This window comes from Rhinolophus hipposideros (assembly GCF_964194185.1).
Source record: "Rhinolophus hipposideros genome assembly, chromosome: 5".
In the NCBI taxonomy this organism is placed as follows: Eukaryota; Metazoa; Chordata; class Mammalia; order Chiroptera; family Rhinolophidae; genus Rhinolophus; species Rhinolophus hipposideros.
Window position 1 is genome coordinate 70,312,153 of NC_138051.1, and position 18,282 is coordinate 70,330,434.

Sequence of the window (18,282 nt, forward strand, 5' to 3'; positions counted from 1 at the left end):
ATTTCCAAGAGAGATACTACTGCTGCCATCGTGCACAAGAAGCAGCACAAATGAACATTCCACTAGTTCAAAATTTGCTCCACTTTCTCTCAAGATGCACAATTCTTTTAGATTTTCAAAATTAGAGACTGAGAAATATAAAACGCATTGCCAATATACCTACTACAAAAATCCTTTGTGGCTCATTCCTTAACTCCACTCAGAGAAAGCAGCTGAGCCAGAATATAAAAATAAAAATATTGATGTGCAAAGAAAACATCACTGATCATGTCTGGTGCCACCTTTTTGCTGTGGGTGACTGTTACTTTGTGGTAACATTGGTAGAGAGAATCTTTTCATTTCATGGGCCAGGTCAGTGCACCCAATTAAAGGGAAAAAAGCAAAACGGGGGGAAAAAATAAAACCCTGAACACTTAAAAATGCCAATAACATCCATTCATCTTTCCTTTCCCACCCACCCCCATCCCCACAAAAAAATAAAAAAGCTTTTAAAGCTCTAAATATACTTTTTTTTTTCTTTCCATAGTGTGATTTGAGCCTAGGGCTACACGTGTAAGTATAGCAGGTGCAATTACAAGCAATTCCTGGCTCTGCACCCTGGACTGTCCCACGCATAGGAGGAGGTACAAAATAAATTAAACCCTTCCAGTTAGGCAAGCAAGCCCAAGGTGAAGGAGCATAACCCTGCTTGTGAGTATCCAGCGGCATCGAGGGTATTATCTTACTTTTTTTATTTTTTATTTATTTTATAAAAAAACAGTCAGATGTCAGGGAGAGCAAACTATAATAAAATTGAAAAGGACAAAAACTAAACACTGAAGGAAAACAAATGGGGACACTTGCACAATGAGAAAAGGAATGCATGCTTGATTCAAAGTATGAGATGGGTCAATTCACTCACATGGTTTTTCTAGGCCCACAGCCTAAGGCCTCAGCATCACTCTAAACCACAGGGTTTTTGTTTTTTCTTCCAAAGACACTCTGAATCCTACCCCTGAAACCAATATGGTAGGGATAAGTTTGGAGTGATCATCACTCACTAACTACAATATCTGCTATTTAAAAAATAGATTTATATATAGTTCTGGAAATTATGAAGCAAACAAAATAAAACACAAAGATGCATTTGTCACAATGAACTCAAGTTGCAGCAACAGCAGAAATGTGGGAAAGGACAGAGGGCTGCTGCAAATGCAGCAAGTACGTCCTTAAATATGTCACATAGTGCAACAGTCAGATTACCTCAGTTACTGTGCGTCACCGGACACAACATGACAAACGTCACATTGTCACTTTCAATTAAAAAAGAAAAGACAGTGTTTCTTCTCAGAAGTTGCCCTATGAATTTTAGACATATAGCTATAATTGCTTCTTTCACTATGTCTAAAATTTGGCTTTATTCTCCTCAGTTTGGAATGATCAACATACAAAATTGACAACAAGGTATCTGTGTAGTTCTCACCTCAACTCTGAGGACAGGGTAAGGTGCAAAAAAGGAGCCTGGTTTTTCTCCTTTCAAATGACTGCATTCCATTCTAATGGACAGAGATATTTCACAAACCTGTGATTTTAATGTCCTCTATCTGAAAAGATGAGTTAATGGCTATATTGTCAAAACTAAAGGTAATGCAGAGTCAAAACTCATGGGCTAAAATCAGAGATGATTTGTTACAAATTTATTTTTTATCTTTAGTATTTGAACTTGCACTTTTGCTCCAGCACTTTTAAAGGAAGTTGTGTCATCTTTGGCAGCCTCGGCCAATTTTACATTGAATCCCCATGAATGTTCTGTGTTTTTTTAAAAACTCTATGAATTCCATTAAACCATGTTGTGTTTGGTGTTGCATGTGACTCTTACCGCTGTTTCTTTTTCAGAATTAACAATGCCAAGTTTTGTTTCTGTTTTACAAAGTTATTGAGATGACAATGTCCATAATTAGCTGACTTTTATGCACAAACCGTGACCTGATAATCCTGAAACACTTAATAGGGGAGAAAGGTCAGCGGCTTTTCCCCCCCTTTTTTGGAAACAATACAACTGCATATTCTACTTTATATTTAAATGGAAGGAAGAAAATATACAAGCCCAGATTGATATTATTACTACGAAGAGCAACAACAGTTCATATGTTCTGGTTTGCTACTATCACATTTCAACACATGAACACGGTCAGCTCTATACCATGAATACTGCTGGAAGTGATGGTTTAGGATTATCAACTCACTGCTGCCATGTCCATAACAAACAAAAGCATCCTGGAAATAAACCCCCAAACACATATCTTTCAGTACATAATAATGCAACCACATTAGGTAAGTACATACTGTACACAACTTTTATCAGCATTTTTATCTCACCCAAATGTAAGAGTCCTCGTTTAAATTAAATACAAAGCAGAGAGCCAATAGGATGTATCTATAATACAGCTCTAGAGTTTGTTTTGTTTTTTTTTTCTTTTTCTTAAACAATTTGGTCACAATGCACCTTTGATATAAAAGCATTTTTAAACTTTATTATTAATACTCAGGACATTAGGAATTTCCAGATTTTTTTTTCAGTAGCATTTGTAGAACCACTTTTGGTAACAAATACAGTAGTTAGGAATACGCATCCAATGCAGAATGCATAATAATGTTTATCCTGAATCCTTTCTGGCTAAAAACAGGGCTGGCGCTGTGATGAGATATAGAACGAGAATCTACAAAAAACACTGTAACATGTTTGTTTTTTCCCAGAGGCTACATCCTCTTTTGCTGGAATACTTTATAAATACATATTAAAAAGTAAGGCAACAACTCCAAACAGTCCAAGCTGTTTGCTCAACTCTATTCCCAATTAGATTTGCAATCCTGGTGATCAATTTCATGGTTGTACTGTTTAGTGTTTGTCTTTCTGATTTCAAAATGGTCCAAAGGGATGTTTTGTGACATTTCTAAAACATCTCTGGTATGCGTGTTCAATGATGTACACAACTAATACTGGTCAGGTACTGAAGTCTCTGATGCCCAGTGCCTGTTTTCAAAGGATTCAAGACATTGATTTGGATTCACCATGAATTCATGCATGAATCCAAAATTCTCTTCCTTACTATGTTTATCACCTCTTCTCATTTACTCCTAATTTTAAAACTAAAGGAGTACCAGGACTACCTGGTTACTGGAGAGATGTTCACTCCGGTAAACAAAACTTTTATCAGGGACCTTTGTAATTCATGGCCCCGTTCCATGTGGACATTCAACTCATGAACATGTGCAAAAGGAAAAGATGTCAAATTACAGTCAAGTTACCCAGAAGAGGATGTTATACAAACTTATATGGAAATGACAGTCTTTTTTGTTTCTTCCTTTACTATAAATACATTTAACATCTTAGCAGAAAGACAAGCTAAATTTAAGATTGTTCACATTTGAAAATTGTTTCATACTCTCTGCTAATGATAAAGGAACTTCCGATTAATGGAATTTTAACAGCAATTTCATCAACAGATCTTTGAAGACTGCTCTTTTTTTTAAAAGAGGGTTAGAACAATGATTATGTTTTGCAAAGTTCTGAGAAGTCCATCTACCATCCAAACTTTGGATTGAAGTCCTTATTTTTTTTCCTTTACTTAAGAGACAGGTATATACAGTGCTGTTGTAATAATGAAACAAATGTGAAATCTACTGTAAAGTTGCACAATACAGAAAACTGTTGCTCCATCTTCTACTACATAAATGTGTGACTCCACAGGTTAGTAATGTTGTTGTTATTATTTTCGTTAAGTTGGAATTATCCCATCACGTCGCAGACCTCTCTTCAATTCCAGATCCTCCAGTTTTTTCCACAATTCTTCACGCTCCTTTTCTTTCTTTTTCTCACTGGAGAAGGAACAGAATGTAAGATAAACAACTGAAAAGATTTAAAGAGGTTATTAATCAGTAATTTGTCCTTTGACATACTTTCCCCATGTATGTTTTAAAGGGTCTTTGAAGTTTGGCATTAAGCTTGTAGGTGCTTTTACGTTTTGATTTTTCTCTCTGGCTTTTTTTTTTTTTTTTTTTGACATTTAGACACAAAGTACTATTAATGAACAGAGTAGGAGATGACAAAAATATTTTAAGATTTTACATTAACATTCCTTTATACCTAATGTTAGAAAATTAACTTCAAAATTACTGAGAAGCAAAAACAGGGATCATTTATATGTATCTGTTATCCTAAAACCAAGGGAACATTAGTGATTTTTACTTGGGATCTAGTTAAAATCTAATTTTCTCTTTATTTCCAAATACTTTCTCAAAAGAGATACTAAAAAATAATACTGATACAGAAAATGTAGTAGGTCAAAAAAATATACTTCCCCTTTATGAATATCTATTTTTCCTACACTATGTATATTTAAATTCTTCAGCAGTATCTTGTCCACACAAATATTAATCATCATAAAATCCAAGTTATTATATATGTTATATATACAACCAAATTAAACATTCTTTCTTTTGTGCTTTCAGTTTTAATGATCTGGACAGAAATTTGTTAATATCATTATGCAATAAGTTTTTGATGTTTCAAGCCTTCAAATTTAGTTCAGTATCAATTTGACTAATGACTTCCAGACTGTTGGAAAAGTTGGTAAAATTTACCAAAAATCTGGATGTCTAAAATAGGATTAACAAATTTTATTTTGCCAAGAACATTTTTAGATTACTGTATTTTTATTTAAAAAAATGTTAATTTTAACATCAGACAAGTTGGAAGTACACAGTCCAGGAACACCTGACTACCATGTTTCCCCGAAAATAAAACCTAACAGGAAAATAAGCCCTAGCATGATTTTTCAGGATGACATCCCCTGAACATAAGCCCTAATGCGTCTTTTGGAGCAAAAAGTAATATAAGACCCAGTCGTATTTTCGGGGAAACACAGTATATTGTAAATTAAATAAATTCACACTTATTAAAAATAATTCACTGTGGTGTCCCTAGTTTTCTCATGTTGTGATGAACCAGTAAACAACAGACCCAAATGACATTTGTGTATCCATAAATTCAGATAATAAATTCAGATTATTCCTGAAAACAGGGCTCTGCCATCTCAGGTATGGGGGATATGGTCCATGTGCTACTTCATCTACGTAGTAATAATTTAAGTTCAGTTGCAGTACAATATTTACTCAGGGAAATCTAGACAGGTTAAGTGAAATTTATACATAACTCCACGCCTCATATTTTTCATATCACCAATCTTTTTTACAGGTACACTGATATCTATAGCAAAAGAAATTAATCTTCATTTCCCCCCAAAAAAATCTCTAGAAATACCCAAGCAATTTTATATTCTAATTCCACCAGTGTCTTGAAGGAATATTTAATTATATAACATGGTAATTAATATTATCATTTCATAATTAATATTTTGGTAATTAAAGCCTTGTTTACTATAACTAATTTCAGCTATATCAACTACAATCTGCGCAATATGAATTTTAGTGGGCTTAACAGTTTTTCAAACAATTACCTATTGGGTAATTTTGACCCCGAAAAATTTTATTTACGAGACAATAGGGGCAAAATTAGATAACCCTTCAATCACTATGAATTCCACATTCTTAACTGCAAAAACAAGCTGTTTGGTAAATTATCACTTTTAGTTTCTCAGTAAAGGTTAAGGATAATATTAGGTTGAAACAAATATTATCATAGGACACTGATTTGAGTAAACTTAAATCAATTCTATAGATCCTGCTGAATTTCAAAGCATGTGACCTTTTTATTTGGAGGGAGAATAATTTGGTAAGCAAGGGCTTAGAAACTTTATTCAACTAAAACCCAGTTTAAACATACGTTAGGTTCATACTGCCCTAATGTACAGTTTGAATTAAGGGCTGACATCATCAAAACACTCATTATCTTATTACTGAAGCGTCATCAGGAGTTTGATGGCAATTTGTCCTGCGGGGTTTTTCTTCCAAATGAATTCTATGCTGAGTTAGCATACGTCTTTTATGGTGACAACTTTATCTTCAAAAATTCTAAATATTTCTGATATAGTTAGTGTCACCCCCATTCTTTCCCACTTTTCTCTCTACCTGTAGGTGGGAATTTAAAAAGTTAACCATGCTTTCAGGCTAGGGATACTGTCAAACTGTCTCCCAATTTCAATTTTACATAGCATTAATGTTGGCATATGTATCTAACAGTGTTACTTACTCCACCCACTATTTTCAGACTTGTGACACTTAAAAATTTTATCTGAACTGAACAGTTACTAATTTCTTGTCCTCCAGAAGTGTAATCCTCCATTTGGTTCTTCTCTGATTGTACCAAATAAATCTCTTTACTCTCTTTTCCTACTCCCACATTGATGGAAAAACCAATGTTCCCATCTATTCATTACAACCTTCTATTGCTCATTGGACAAAATATTACCCTTACTTAAAAAAAATTATTCTCTCATTAAGGAAGTCCACTCACACTATAAGGTACTTTAATACATCAGATCATGTACTTTAATACACAGTGTATATTCCTGCTCCCCTGGGTTAATTCTTATCTTTTTTTCAAGAGATTGGTCAATTTAGTTTATATGATAAATAATCACAAAACGGTTTTATTATTGAAGTTTAATAAATTTGAATTAATTTTATTTCAGTCAATTTTAGTATTTTAGAAATAATGTCTTTAATACTCTCAGTGGGATTCTACAGAGTTAATCCTTATTCATTCAACTAGGATAATAATGAGCTTTTAGTTGCTATAAAAGATTATGTATTATGCACTCTTTAATGGTATGTCACAGTATGAAAATGTGTCCTTTATCTCCTTTATTTAAATAACATTTTAAACAACATTTTAATTTAAATTTGGGACAAGGAGGGTTATTATAAATTCAATGATTTTGCAAGTAAATATAGTAAACTAAAAGTTCTTTAAATTCCAAGTGTGACACACACATCCCATAATTGATATTCATTCCAATATTGTATAACGAATCTCAGCCTCTTCTGTCTTCAGTTAAACACTTGTCACATTCCATAATTAAGTTGCTTTTCAATATACCACATCCTGGTAATTTAAAAAAATAACTGTGACAGTCCTTTGTCCCCTGCCACCAAACCTTTCCCCTCCTTGCCCTCTTTATCAGTAAAATGCAAGTAACACATTCAAAATCAGGCAAAGCAAAGAAGCAAGGGAACCACAGAGAGCTTTGCTCAGGCGGTTCAGCAAGATTCTGGGTATGACTCCTCACACACACTGCTGGAATCCTCTTGAGGTCCGTGGTTTCATTATATACAAAGCTGGCATTTGCTTCTGGATGACCGAAGCCAAACCAGAGGTCCCACTACTAAGCTCTCTAGACTTTCCTCAATCTCTCCAAGTACATCAATGCCATGGCCTGAACATTTGTGTCCCCCCACAATTCTTGTTGAAATCTTAACCCCCACAGGTGATGGTACTAGTAGCTGTGGCCTTTGGGAGGTGATCAGGTCATGAGATGTAGCCCTTATGAATGGCTTAAGTGCTCTTTATAAAAGAGATCTCACAGAAATCTCTTGCCCTTTCCATCACGCGAGGACACAGTGAGAAGGAGCCAGCTACGAACCAGAAAGAGGGCCCTCATCCAACCATGCTGCCGCCATGCTCTTGGACTTCCAGCCTCCAGAGCTGTGAGCAATACATTTCTGTTGTTTATAAGCCACGCATAAAACATCCACATGTGGTATTTTGTTACAGCAGCCCAAATGGACTGAGACAACAGCTTTTGGAAAGCTGGACATATTGAACAAGAAATAACAAAATTAAGGAATCGTGTAAATGAAATCAAGAAAGGCTTTACTCAGCTAGAAGCATTTATTGTCGAGTTCAAGTGGTTTTTGTTTATGTTTTATTTTAAACATTTCAATATTTGTACAATACCAGACTTTTCACCTCCATGGTTTTTTTTCACTGCCCTTTGAATTGTAATGCATTTGCTGTGTTCTAGAGTAGAAGGTAAGTTCTGGGCCAAAGAGCTAAAAAAACGGTGCCTCATTCCTCCTGCTGCTGGAGTGAAGTACAAGATCAGCCCAATCCTAGTTCAAATAAGTCCAGAATGGGAGTGAGTCCAGATGGCAAACTACCTAATAGTCCCCTCACATGAGCCTGAAATATCAGCTATGTGCCAAGCTCTTAACCCTGAGGCAGAAGAAAAACATCATTGAAGGTAAGGAGGAAAACAGCCTTTTTCAAAATGACATTTTGGTGCACTAATAAAGACACAGCTAATGAGCATGCAAAGCTGAAGATAAATAAAATTGCGCTGCTTATGATTTGGGGTACAATTAAGCAACTTCAGCAAAGAGCAAGGAAAGAACTCAATGCACAGCTGACAAAAAAGCTTTAAAAAGTTACCGCTGACGATCTGACTTGTATGTGGCTGTAAGCTCATCAAACATGGTGCTGTTCATTTCCATAAATGCCTTCAACACATTGTAGACTAATGCCACGATGGCCCTGGGACGCACACAGAAAAGAGAACGTGTTGGTTAGTCTTACATACGGGATGCTGCATGAAGAAAGCGAAAGCACAACCTTTGAACGAGCTCCACGTATTGCATGCTATCTCCATCCCTTTTTAACTGGAACTACTAGAAATGACCTAGAGTTCATTTCCACATCAGGAGTTACATCCTTTCCTGTTTAAGGCAAGATATCTTTCTGAGAGGTTGGCAGGATTAGAAAACTAAAAATCGAATTCTGCCCTTCTAATTATCGGTTCCCAGAACAGACTAGCCTGCGGGCCCTTGTCAACTTCATTTAATAAAAAGGCAAGTATAAAAATAAAGCAACTTCATCCTAAAAAAGGAGCACCTGTGGTAGGACTAACCTTAGAGACCTGAATTGCATAGAATTTTATTTATAAAGTGATAATATACATAATTCATCAAAATAAAATCTGTTCCCATGGAAACAAATGATATATTATTCATATTCAATGATATGATACTAAACCCCTGTACGCTGGGCAGTGTAATAAGAGTTATGTTTCTAGTGTGATTTGCATGAGTCCATTCATGCCTGCTCAGTTCCCTTGCTGATCCAATACATATGCTGGTAAGAGAACCGGCAAGCTGGTGATGGTTATTATTAGCTATGGGACACTGCATAGCTCAATAGCCAAAATGGCAGTCCTTACTTATTAAGTGGAAGAACAAGCTCTTGGGCAATGTGAAGACTGTCCCAGGATGGGTTTGGTATCTGCAGACTAGAATCTAAATAGCACTGCCCTTTGCATAAATAAACAGTACTTCCATTTTGCCACACCATGCTCCCAATACCTCTGAAAAAGGCACTGGTAAAAGTGAGGCCACATGTTAAATAAACTATGCGTTTGATGTTTCTAAAACGTTTATAAAAAAGGGTACTTGCTGTGTTGCTTCTGCTCTGTGCCCGTTATTAAAAGGAAAATGTAAGCTCCCTTCTGTTGAGGAGAATGACCTTCTCAAATACAATGGCGGTGATGGAGAAGGGCAGACTACAGTACACACACAAAGAAGTTACGGAGACTTGCTAAAGTCACTCTACATTCTCAAGAAACTATGTGCATAAGGACACTTAATTGTTTACCAGCTCTTTATTTTTATAAGTTTTGTTAATAAAATTTGGAAAAATGTGATATTTTACAGTTGTATGTAAAACTTTTAAAGACAAACATATCATGAATATACTGAATTACAGCTGCTAATTTTTAATTTTTCTTTCTATTCCAGAGAAGCATGTAAAGCCATTCAAATACAGAATGCTCTTTCATAGAACTAGATGTTAAAATTCTCTTTGAAGATTTTAAACTTTTCCCTAGAAATGATATATAATAACTGGGTTGGTTTTAAAGAAATGGATCTCCCTAAAATGCAAATCAATTCAGAACACTTCCCTCCTTACAACTCTTTAGTGTTTCCTTATCATCCACTTGGTGAAAGCCCACATGGGCCCCAGTCCCCCTTCTAACCTCACCTTCTACCGTGTTTTCCTGAAAACCAGACCTAGCCAGACAATCAGCTCTAATACGTCTTTTGGAGCAAAAATTAATATAAGACCGGGATAATATATAATAATATAATATAACATAATATCCCAGGTCTTATATTAATTTTTGCCCCAAAAGACGCATTAGAGCTGATTGTCCGGCTAGGTCTTATTATCGGGGAAACACGGTAGCAACCTCCCTAAAACACCTTGTGCTTTAACCCTCCCAAACTCCTAAGTCGCAGAACTTGACAGATGCTTTATACATTTGTGGCCTTTTTATATGATGGATAGACCCACACTCTCAAAGGGCTTCCTCCATCCCATCCACCTGCCAAATTCCTTTAAGATTCAATTGGCAAATCACCACCTCATCGATGTCCACAAACCTCTCCTCTCACTCCAGAACATCCCTCAAATATCTCTACTACATTCACAGACAGGTCAGGAAACCCTCAAGTAAACTGCTATGTTAACATAACACACTTAAAACAACTGTTTTATAAAGTATCTGTTTACTTCTGGGGTCTCCTCAGCCAGTCAGTGAATCTCTAAAAGGTAGGGATTTTTATCTTGTCACGTATCTGCCTTCAGCAACAAGCATAGCATCTGGCACACAGTAAGCACTCCAGACATTTTATCAGCAAAAGAGAAAGAGGGAGGGATGAAGGGAGTGAAGAAAGGAGGGAGGGAAGGAGGGAGTGAGGGAGGGAGGGAGGGAACTGTTTAAACCTACGGATTCCAGTGTTCTTTTGAAATCCTATAAAGACTGGAAAACATGATGGGAAGGATGACATTAGAGTTTTCTTCTATCAAACTCATGATGTATTCATTATTCCAATAATAGAGTGCCCTTTCTGCCACCTTTGAGAAAAGAAAAATAAAACGTTAAGAGAGAAAAAGACAAAAACAAAATTATACATCTCCAAACAAAAGTATTTTAAGATACTTTTTATATCAATCATATGTAAAATTAAGTATTAATCACATTTTACATTTTTGTGGATTTAATATCTTTCAGAAACTTCCACGGTGGTCCATCCACTGGGGAAGGAAAAGAAGTTTTCCTACCTATTTCTATTCTCCTTTCATACCGCCCATTCCACCTGATTCTACATCTTCCCTGCGCAGCTCCCCAGCCGCAGCCCCCTTTACCCTTTACCCTACTTCTATACGCCAACCTATTTTCTTTATCACTTTAACCCTGTTCCTGGCTCACCTCATTCGTCCACACAGGTCAGATCAACTACAGGGCCCAGACATGGCCGGCGCTCAGCCAACAGCTGCTGCCCATCCCTGCAGAGCAGTAACCTCGGCTGAGCACCTCCATGGAGGCCCAGGGCTGGCCTGCAGGTAGAATGGACCAACCTCATCGCCACCAAGGAGAAAGGACCATGGGGCTCCATGTACAGATGAGGAAACTGAGGTTCAGAGAGATGGGTAACCTGGCCAAGGTACCACTGCTAGTGAATGGTGAGAGCTAGGACTCGAATCTAGTGCCCAGATTCTTTACCAAGTTCCCTTCTATCACCCTTCCTTTGAACTGGGTAAGCCAGGAGAAAGTCCCTCAGTTTCTGGACTCAGGGACACTGGCTGTACTACAGGACCCAGGACATCTCAGATCCCTTTTCTCTGACTACCACACTATCAACTGACTCTATACATTCAATGGGACACCTCAAAAAATAATCCAAAAAATCTAAAAAGTAATCTAAAATAGTGATAATTAAAATAAGCCAAAATCTCAACAACAACAAAAAAATCTAAAATCTCTAAAAAGGATAATTATATGAAGAAAAAGAGTGGCTTCTTTCATTCATACAGATTAAGAAATGTTTCAAACTCATTTTAATTTAATTTAATAAAATGGTACAAGATGTGTCCACCAATAGACTCTGAGAAATTAGAACCCTTCCATTTACATTATTCAACTTAGTTCAAAAAAATCCTGGGACTCGTGAGGCACTAGACCCTGAGGTACAAAGAAAATCATCATTGTTGAATGATTACTATATACCAGGCACTGTGATGTTTCATAGACATATTATTTATCCTCACAACCAACACAGAGTGGGTACCATTATTCCTATTTTGCAAATGAGGAAACTGAGGCTCTAGATCAGATGGCTAGCGAGTGGCAGACTCCGACGTCCCTGATCTTAACCTTGTTACTCTGTTATTTCCATTATGTCAGTGGAGAAAGGAGGAATCTATGAGTTTGTCCAATGCAAACTGTGATAAATGCTGTATGAGACCTAGAAATAAAGTCCCAGAGGAGAGGGCAGGCAGAACCACCCGGATGACCTGAGAAAAAGAATTATAACACAGGAGGTAACATCCAATCTGGGCTTTGAAGGATGAAAGAAGGAAAGCGCATTCCGGGCTGAGGGCATTATGAGAAGGGAGGGCAGAGGCACCAACATGAACGATGTGTTTAAAACACACGCAGCACATGGTGTGGCTGAGACAGGTAGGACAGGAGGGAAGGGAAGGGAAGGGGGAAGGGGAGAGGGAGTGAGGCTGTGCTGAAACTTACAGCTGAAAGGAGGAGCTTTTAGAGACCACAGGAGGATGTTGGTAAAGAAGGAGGGATCTAGGCTTCTCCTACATCTAATCAACAGTCTAAAATTCACCTGCCTCTCATTGGTACCAAGTATCCTAATCTCTACATACCTGTTTGTCAATATGCCATGCAGTCTGTGGTGTTTCGTTATGGAACCTGCTATGGTCTATATATTTGTCACCCCAAACCTCATATGGTGAGATCCTAACCCTCAAAGATGATGATACTAGAAGGCGTGGCCTTAAAAGGTACTTAAGGCATGAATGGGACCAGTGCCTTTTAGGAGGCTGCAGAGAGCTCCCTTGTCCCTCCCGCCACGTCAGGACACAACCAGAGGTCTGTGACCCAGAAGAGGGCCCTCACCCAACCATCCTGGCACCTGGATGTCAGACTTTCAGCCTCCAGAACTGTAATACATTTCTGTGGTTTATAAGTCACATAATCTGTGACATTTTGTTAGAGTAGCCCAACTAAGATAGCCCCAGCTAAGAGACACTTTGGCTCCTTTCTGAGCTTCTGAGCACCATGTAAGCCTTGCCCACCCTTACACCAAACATCCTCATGAAAACTGAAAAAGAAGGTAAACAATCCAGATGTTTGAGCACCACAGGTCATGTGTAATATGCAAAACACCTACACAGTATCCTGCAATTTTTCTATATCTAGACATGTTATTTATCATCTGAATGCAATGGTTTATATAATGGTTTCTACTTTTTTTTGGCTTTGTGGTACAATCACAAGATTGTCATAAGATCACTGACTTGACAGACTCATATGTCTTCAGACTACAGCCAGTTTCTCTAACTATGCAGGGTAATTACAGAGCAGGGACAGCAGAGCATCGAGTCTGCTGTGTTAGTAATGTGGTTCTATGCTGCCAACTAGTCTGAACAATCTCTTCAAATGGGCAAGCAGTGTATAAAATGTCAACTCTCTTGTCTGTGACATGGACCTTTAGTGAGATACAGAAGATAAAACCTAATGTGTTTTTCAGCCAGCTTACCCTCTTTTCTTCTCCTGTGTGAGGTATTTTAGCACTGCAGCAAGGCCCCCCCCACACCCCAATGGAAAAAAGGGTTGTCCAGATTCACTTTCCCTGAGTGGCCACAAGGAGGCAGAATGGTGCCATGGGAAGGTCCCCCCCTTTCCACCAGCTATACCAATCACTCCACTCCCTGTTAACTTGGGACCTTGAGCAACTCATTTTCTCAGTTTTGTTTTTTAAAATCTAGAAAATTGAAAGGGGGAAAAGTCTCACAGGATAATTTGAAGTTTAGAAATAATGTATGTAAAGCATTTAGCAAAGTACAGAATATGAGTGTCCTTGTCTTCTCGTAAGCTTTAGTTAGCATTCTCTTACACATTACGGGAACCCTACCAGTCCGCCACTTATTCAGCTACCTTACTCGAGACCAGTTATTTTACCACTTTGAGCTTCAGTGTTCACATCTGTAAAGATCATAATGCCCTCCTGGAAGGGTGGCTGTGAGAACTGAAGTTACTGAACAGAAAGCACCATCACAGTGGCTGCTGCGTAGCAGGTGCTCAAGATAAAGGTGGTTATTGTTAAAATTATTTTCATGTGAGGAAACAGCAAATAAGTAACAACAGGTAGCTAGTATGTACATTATATATTTTTCAATGTAAGTAAAATTTTACCAAAATAATACATGTTACACAGGCCACTCTGGCTCATCCCCTCTTTACTACTAACCTGAAAATGGGGGCTAGAGACACACTTGGCAATTTGTTTAAACAAAGGTTCTTGAATTTTAACAAATTGTGAAGGTTCAATCACATCCAATATTTCTTCCAGCTCCCCAAGGAACATGACCTGTAAATACATGCAAAACACAAAATGTCAGGCGCTTCATTAAAAATCCACAGGAATGATGATGATTAATGAGAGTTAGCACTGTTTTAAGAAAAATTTACACATGAAACCAAACATGAACAAATCAGGTATTAACTCATGTTAGAAGATGTTCATTTCACAAGGAATTCACCAGAGGGAATTTGTTGACAGCATGTTCCCCACAGCATTGAAAACATGATTTTATTTACTTTGGAAAAAACACTCTCTGTGTTCCAGCTATTACACTTACACACTGCAGTGGGGCTCCTATGAAACAGGACTATCCCCGTGGGGCTCTCCTGTCTATTGCAATCAACACAGCCATCTCCTCTCCTCGCCCATATTTTTTTAAACAATGGGGGAGTGGCCCTTCTGCATGGATGCCCATACTGGCACATGCAGATATTTCTGAAATATTTATAGCCCTTGCTATATGCTAGACGTTACTCTAGGATATGCTAGTTAACAGAACACACAGAGTCAGAGAGACACCAATGAGAAGATTCACCCACACATAGGTACCACTTAAACCTTTCAGCACACGTTGACCCAGTCTCGTACACTTATCTCCCCCTCCCACACAAACACACACACATGTACAATTGCTCACTATAGAGCATAATGCATCTCGTGGCCTCAGCACTATGTGCCTCAAGAAACAGTTTCAGATCACAAAATGGAGCCAAATCAATAGTACAGTCAATTGTTTGAAATATAATAGAAAACCGAGAGATATTAAAACCAGTTACTTATTCAGGCATAAAAAAAATAATTACTTCAGAAAAAATTAGGTATGCAATTAAAATACAAAAAAAATGTTTTCATATCTTAAGATACATCTGGGTAGGAAAGCATAGTTTACTTTTACCTAATAGGTATTAAGAAATTAGATGATTTTCTGAAATTGTATAAAGTGGGGTTTTGGAGACTTGAAACGGAGTTGAGAAGGAGGCTATTTCTGTGGAAAGCAAAATACAGTAGACCTTTGCCATTTGTCAAGATACATAAATTCTCCCCAAATGTAAAACTAATAACTGACCTTGTTTTCTGAACCATTTTCCAAATGGTTTCTAACGTTTCAGAGGAGTGGGTGCAGATGTGGTACCCAGGAAGGCTCACCTCCAAGGTAAGAGACTCACTCCCCCACCACCTCACGTGGCACATGGCCAGTTAAGTCTCAGCAAAAGTACAAATGATTACAAGTCAGAGATTTCCAAGGCCGTTGTGGACAGTTGAAACTAGAGGTCTACAATATATGTTACGATTGCACATAGTGAGTGCACATAGTGGACATCTGCACTGTGCTGTGAAGCGGGTATTTGGGCACACTGCTCTAGCATCTATCTATAGTGAAAGCAAAATCTCCAAACTATAAAGTGACCACTAAGAGGTGACATTGAGAGAGCTAGACAGTTGGACACATGACCAGGCCTGACCTGACCTGTGGGACTGAGCAGCACTGTGACAAAAGTCCAGGGTTCCCGAGTCAGGGAGGCGGGTTTTGGCCTAACCACCTGTACTTAGTGTACTCAGGCAGGCTATTCACCTCTCCAGGGGCCAATTTCATAACCAGTAAAATGAGTACTCACAGTCCTGCCTTACAAAGCTACAATGAGGATTAGATGAGAATGTATTTTATACACGCTTATTAGCCTGGTACCTGGCACTCAGCCAAGTATTTAGTACACTATTACCATACTGACATTAAGCACTTACCTCTTTTTGACTACATGTTTTGGGCCAAAATTTCATTAACCCCCTAATAACCTAAAACGAAAAGGAAGAAAACAAATGACATTTAATTTTTCATATACACTCCACTCCATGAAAAGTGGTCCATGATCTGAAATTATGGAAAAAATACTTACTGGTTCTGTGAGTGAAGGATCTTTCTCCAGAAACTGTACTATGCAATATGCAAGCTGGAGAAACAGAATGAAAAAGAAAGAAAGAATGACAAAATTGGAAATTCTAGATACTAAGGACTCTAAAGATATATTATTAAAACTTCCTAAAAAGTTTCAGACTTTGGTTTTAGTAACTTCACGTTCAGTTCATTTTAAAAAATAAAAAATGTATAAAGGAAAATAAAAAGCTACTTTTTCAAGCCAAACATTGACCTTAATAAGGCTCCAGGGGAATTTTTTTAAAAAGAGTATCGGGACATGAAATAGCCAGCTAATGAAAAGCGGAGATGAAATTTCACATTTAGAATATCCTGGAAGTATCTCATCTACATATAGTTTGAGCTACATCTCATGGGCTTCCACTCTCTCTTTGCTGACGTCAATACTACTGGGTTTTACCGTGGTCCCAGAAGAGTCCAATATGAGAAGTAGGCTCTTCCTGAAATCTCTGCTGATTGCCTGAAATGTCACAAGCAAACTAAAGCAGTTTCAGGAAAAGATAAAAAGTTCTTTCTACCTGCCAGTTAGAACCTGGAGAATATGAGTTTTACATCTGATGCTAACTCATCTAAGTAAGAATTCTCTTAAATGATCACAAAATGTGATATCCTATTTCAAAAACTAGAGGCAAGATTTGTAAAAGGGCTTGTAAAGATTCTTGGACAAGAACCCACTCTTGCGAAACATTTTGATGGGTGTTCTAAATTAGAACCATATGGACCAATTTTTCCTCGAAACACAGAATTTCACATTGAAAGAGGAACACTGCTCAGGGAAATGTGTTACATTTTTATGCAAACTCAAAACATTCCCATTGGGGGAGTTCTGAAATACTAAAATTAAAACGCCACTACATCATTTATCTGCCCCCAGTGACATGCTAACCATGCAAGGCAGTGTTAGCACCGAAATCAAAATGGGTACAAGACAGACTATGCTTTTTAAAGTACTAGAGGCTAAAAATAAAAAGATGTGAAAACACTGATCTGTTTAGTTATGTATGTATTTATTTATGTGTAGAAAGTGAGAAAGAAATGATGAATGATCTAGAAGATGAGGCAAAGGGCAACTGATAGACTAATGCAAAATGAGGATAAAACAAAACATTCAAGAACATTCAAAAATGATTATAGATGTCCAAAGATCTAAATCTGAAAAGCCCATATACATATAACTATAAGCAACATGTTCAATATATAATTTTGTGAACTAGGCAGGTCATTTAAGTTCTCTGAAAAATGAGATGATCAAATAAATGCTCCTTGCAGTTGAAAAATATTCTCATGAGTCTCCTATGCACAGAAAAACCCATTTTTAATTTCTTTGGGGGCTTATTTTAAATTTTAACAATCTTTTTTCTTTTAATTAAGTAAATATTAATATCAAAGAAACACTGGCTTCAGAAACTTTATTTTGCTTCCAAAAGTAGCTGTACAAAATTCTACCTGGGCGTGGAAGAGTGATAAGCTCCTGACAGTGTGTAAAGGGATCAACACTTTCACCAGAAACTGTTTGTGTTCTGCCTTAAGAGGTAAAGCAAAGCCATTGATAATACTAGGAAAAAGAAAAGAGACATGAATTAGCAATGTTACCACAATAAGCTAAACTGAGACAAACTGTTCTTGTGACATCAGGTTAAATCTTAATCACTCTATGATTGGTCCAGAACAATCCCAAACCCATCCCCGTGGCATTCAAGATTTCTTAGTTACTTCCAAGAATACATTTAAGTAGAAAGGAAATGTCAGAGAAGAAAATTTGCTTCTGATCTACCAGCACAGACTCCTGTGCTCTTAAACCTACTTGGATGGTCCCCAAATCTTTTGCATCAATAACCCTTTATTTTTCCTTCCCTCTTTTCCTTCCCCAAGTAATTGCCTGCCTCGCTTACTTACGACCCTTTCCATTGCCAGATCTCATTCCTTCCTGTCCCCGACATCTCTGCTCAGACCAAGAATACTCATGGGCG

At 37.5% G+C, this 18,282-nt stretch overlaps 1 protein-coding gene across 4 annotated transcripts in view; it reads right to left on the reverse strand.

Annotated features, from left to right (window-relative positions):
- Positions 1 to 520: 520 nt before the first annotated feature.
- PPP2R5E (protein phosphatase 2 regulatory subunit B'epsilon) overlaps positions 521 to 18,282 on the reverse strand; it is a 135,044-nt gene continuing 117,282 nt past the window's right edge. For 2 of the 4 annotated variants that reach the window (XM_081049109.1, XM_081049108.1), the window contains exons 8-14: positions 17,759 to 17,867; positions 16,275 to 16,328; positions 16,123 to 16,173; positions 14,266 to 14,385; positions 10,722 to 10,849; positions 8,387 to 8,473; positions 1,670 to 3,858 (exon numbers count right to left, since the gene is read on the reverse strand). In XM_081049109.1, coding sequence (XP_080905235.1) covers positions 3,759 to 3,858; positions 8,387 to 8,473; positions 10,722 to 10,849; positions 14,266 to 14,385; positions 16,123 to 16,173; positions 16,275 to 16,328; positions 17,759 to 17,867 — 649 coding nt within the window. In that variant the 3' untranslated portion in view covers positions 1,670 to 3,758. Of the gene's footprint in view, positions 3,859 to 8,371; positions 8,474 to 10,721; positions 10,850 to 14,265; positions 14,386 to 16,122; positions 16,174 to 16,274; positions 16,329 to 17,758; positions 17,868 to 18,282 lie in introns of all 4 variants that reach the window. The other 2 variants (XM_081049106.1, XM_081049107.1) reach the window with 2 other exon arrangements.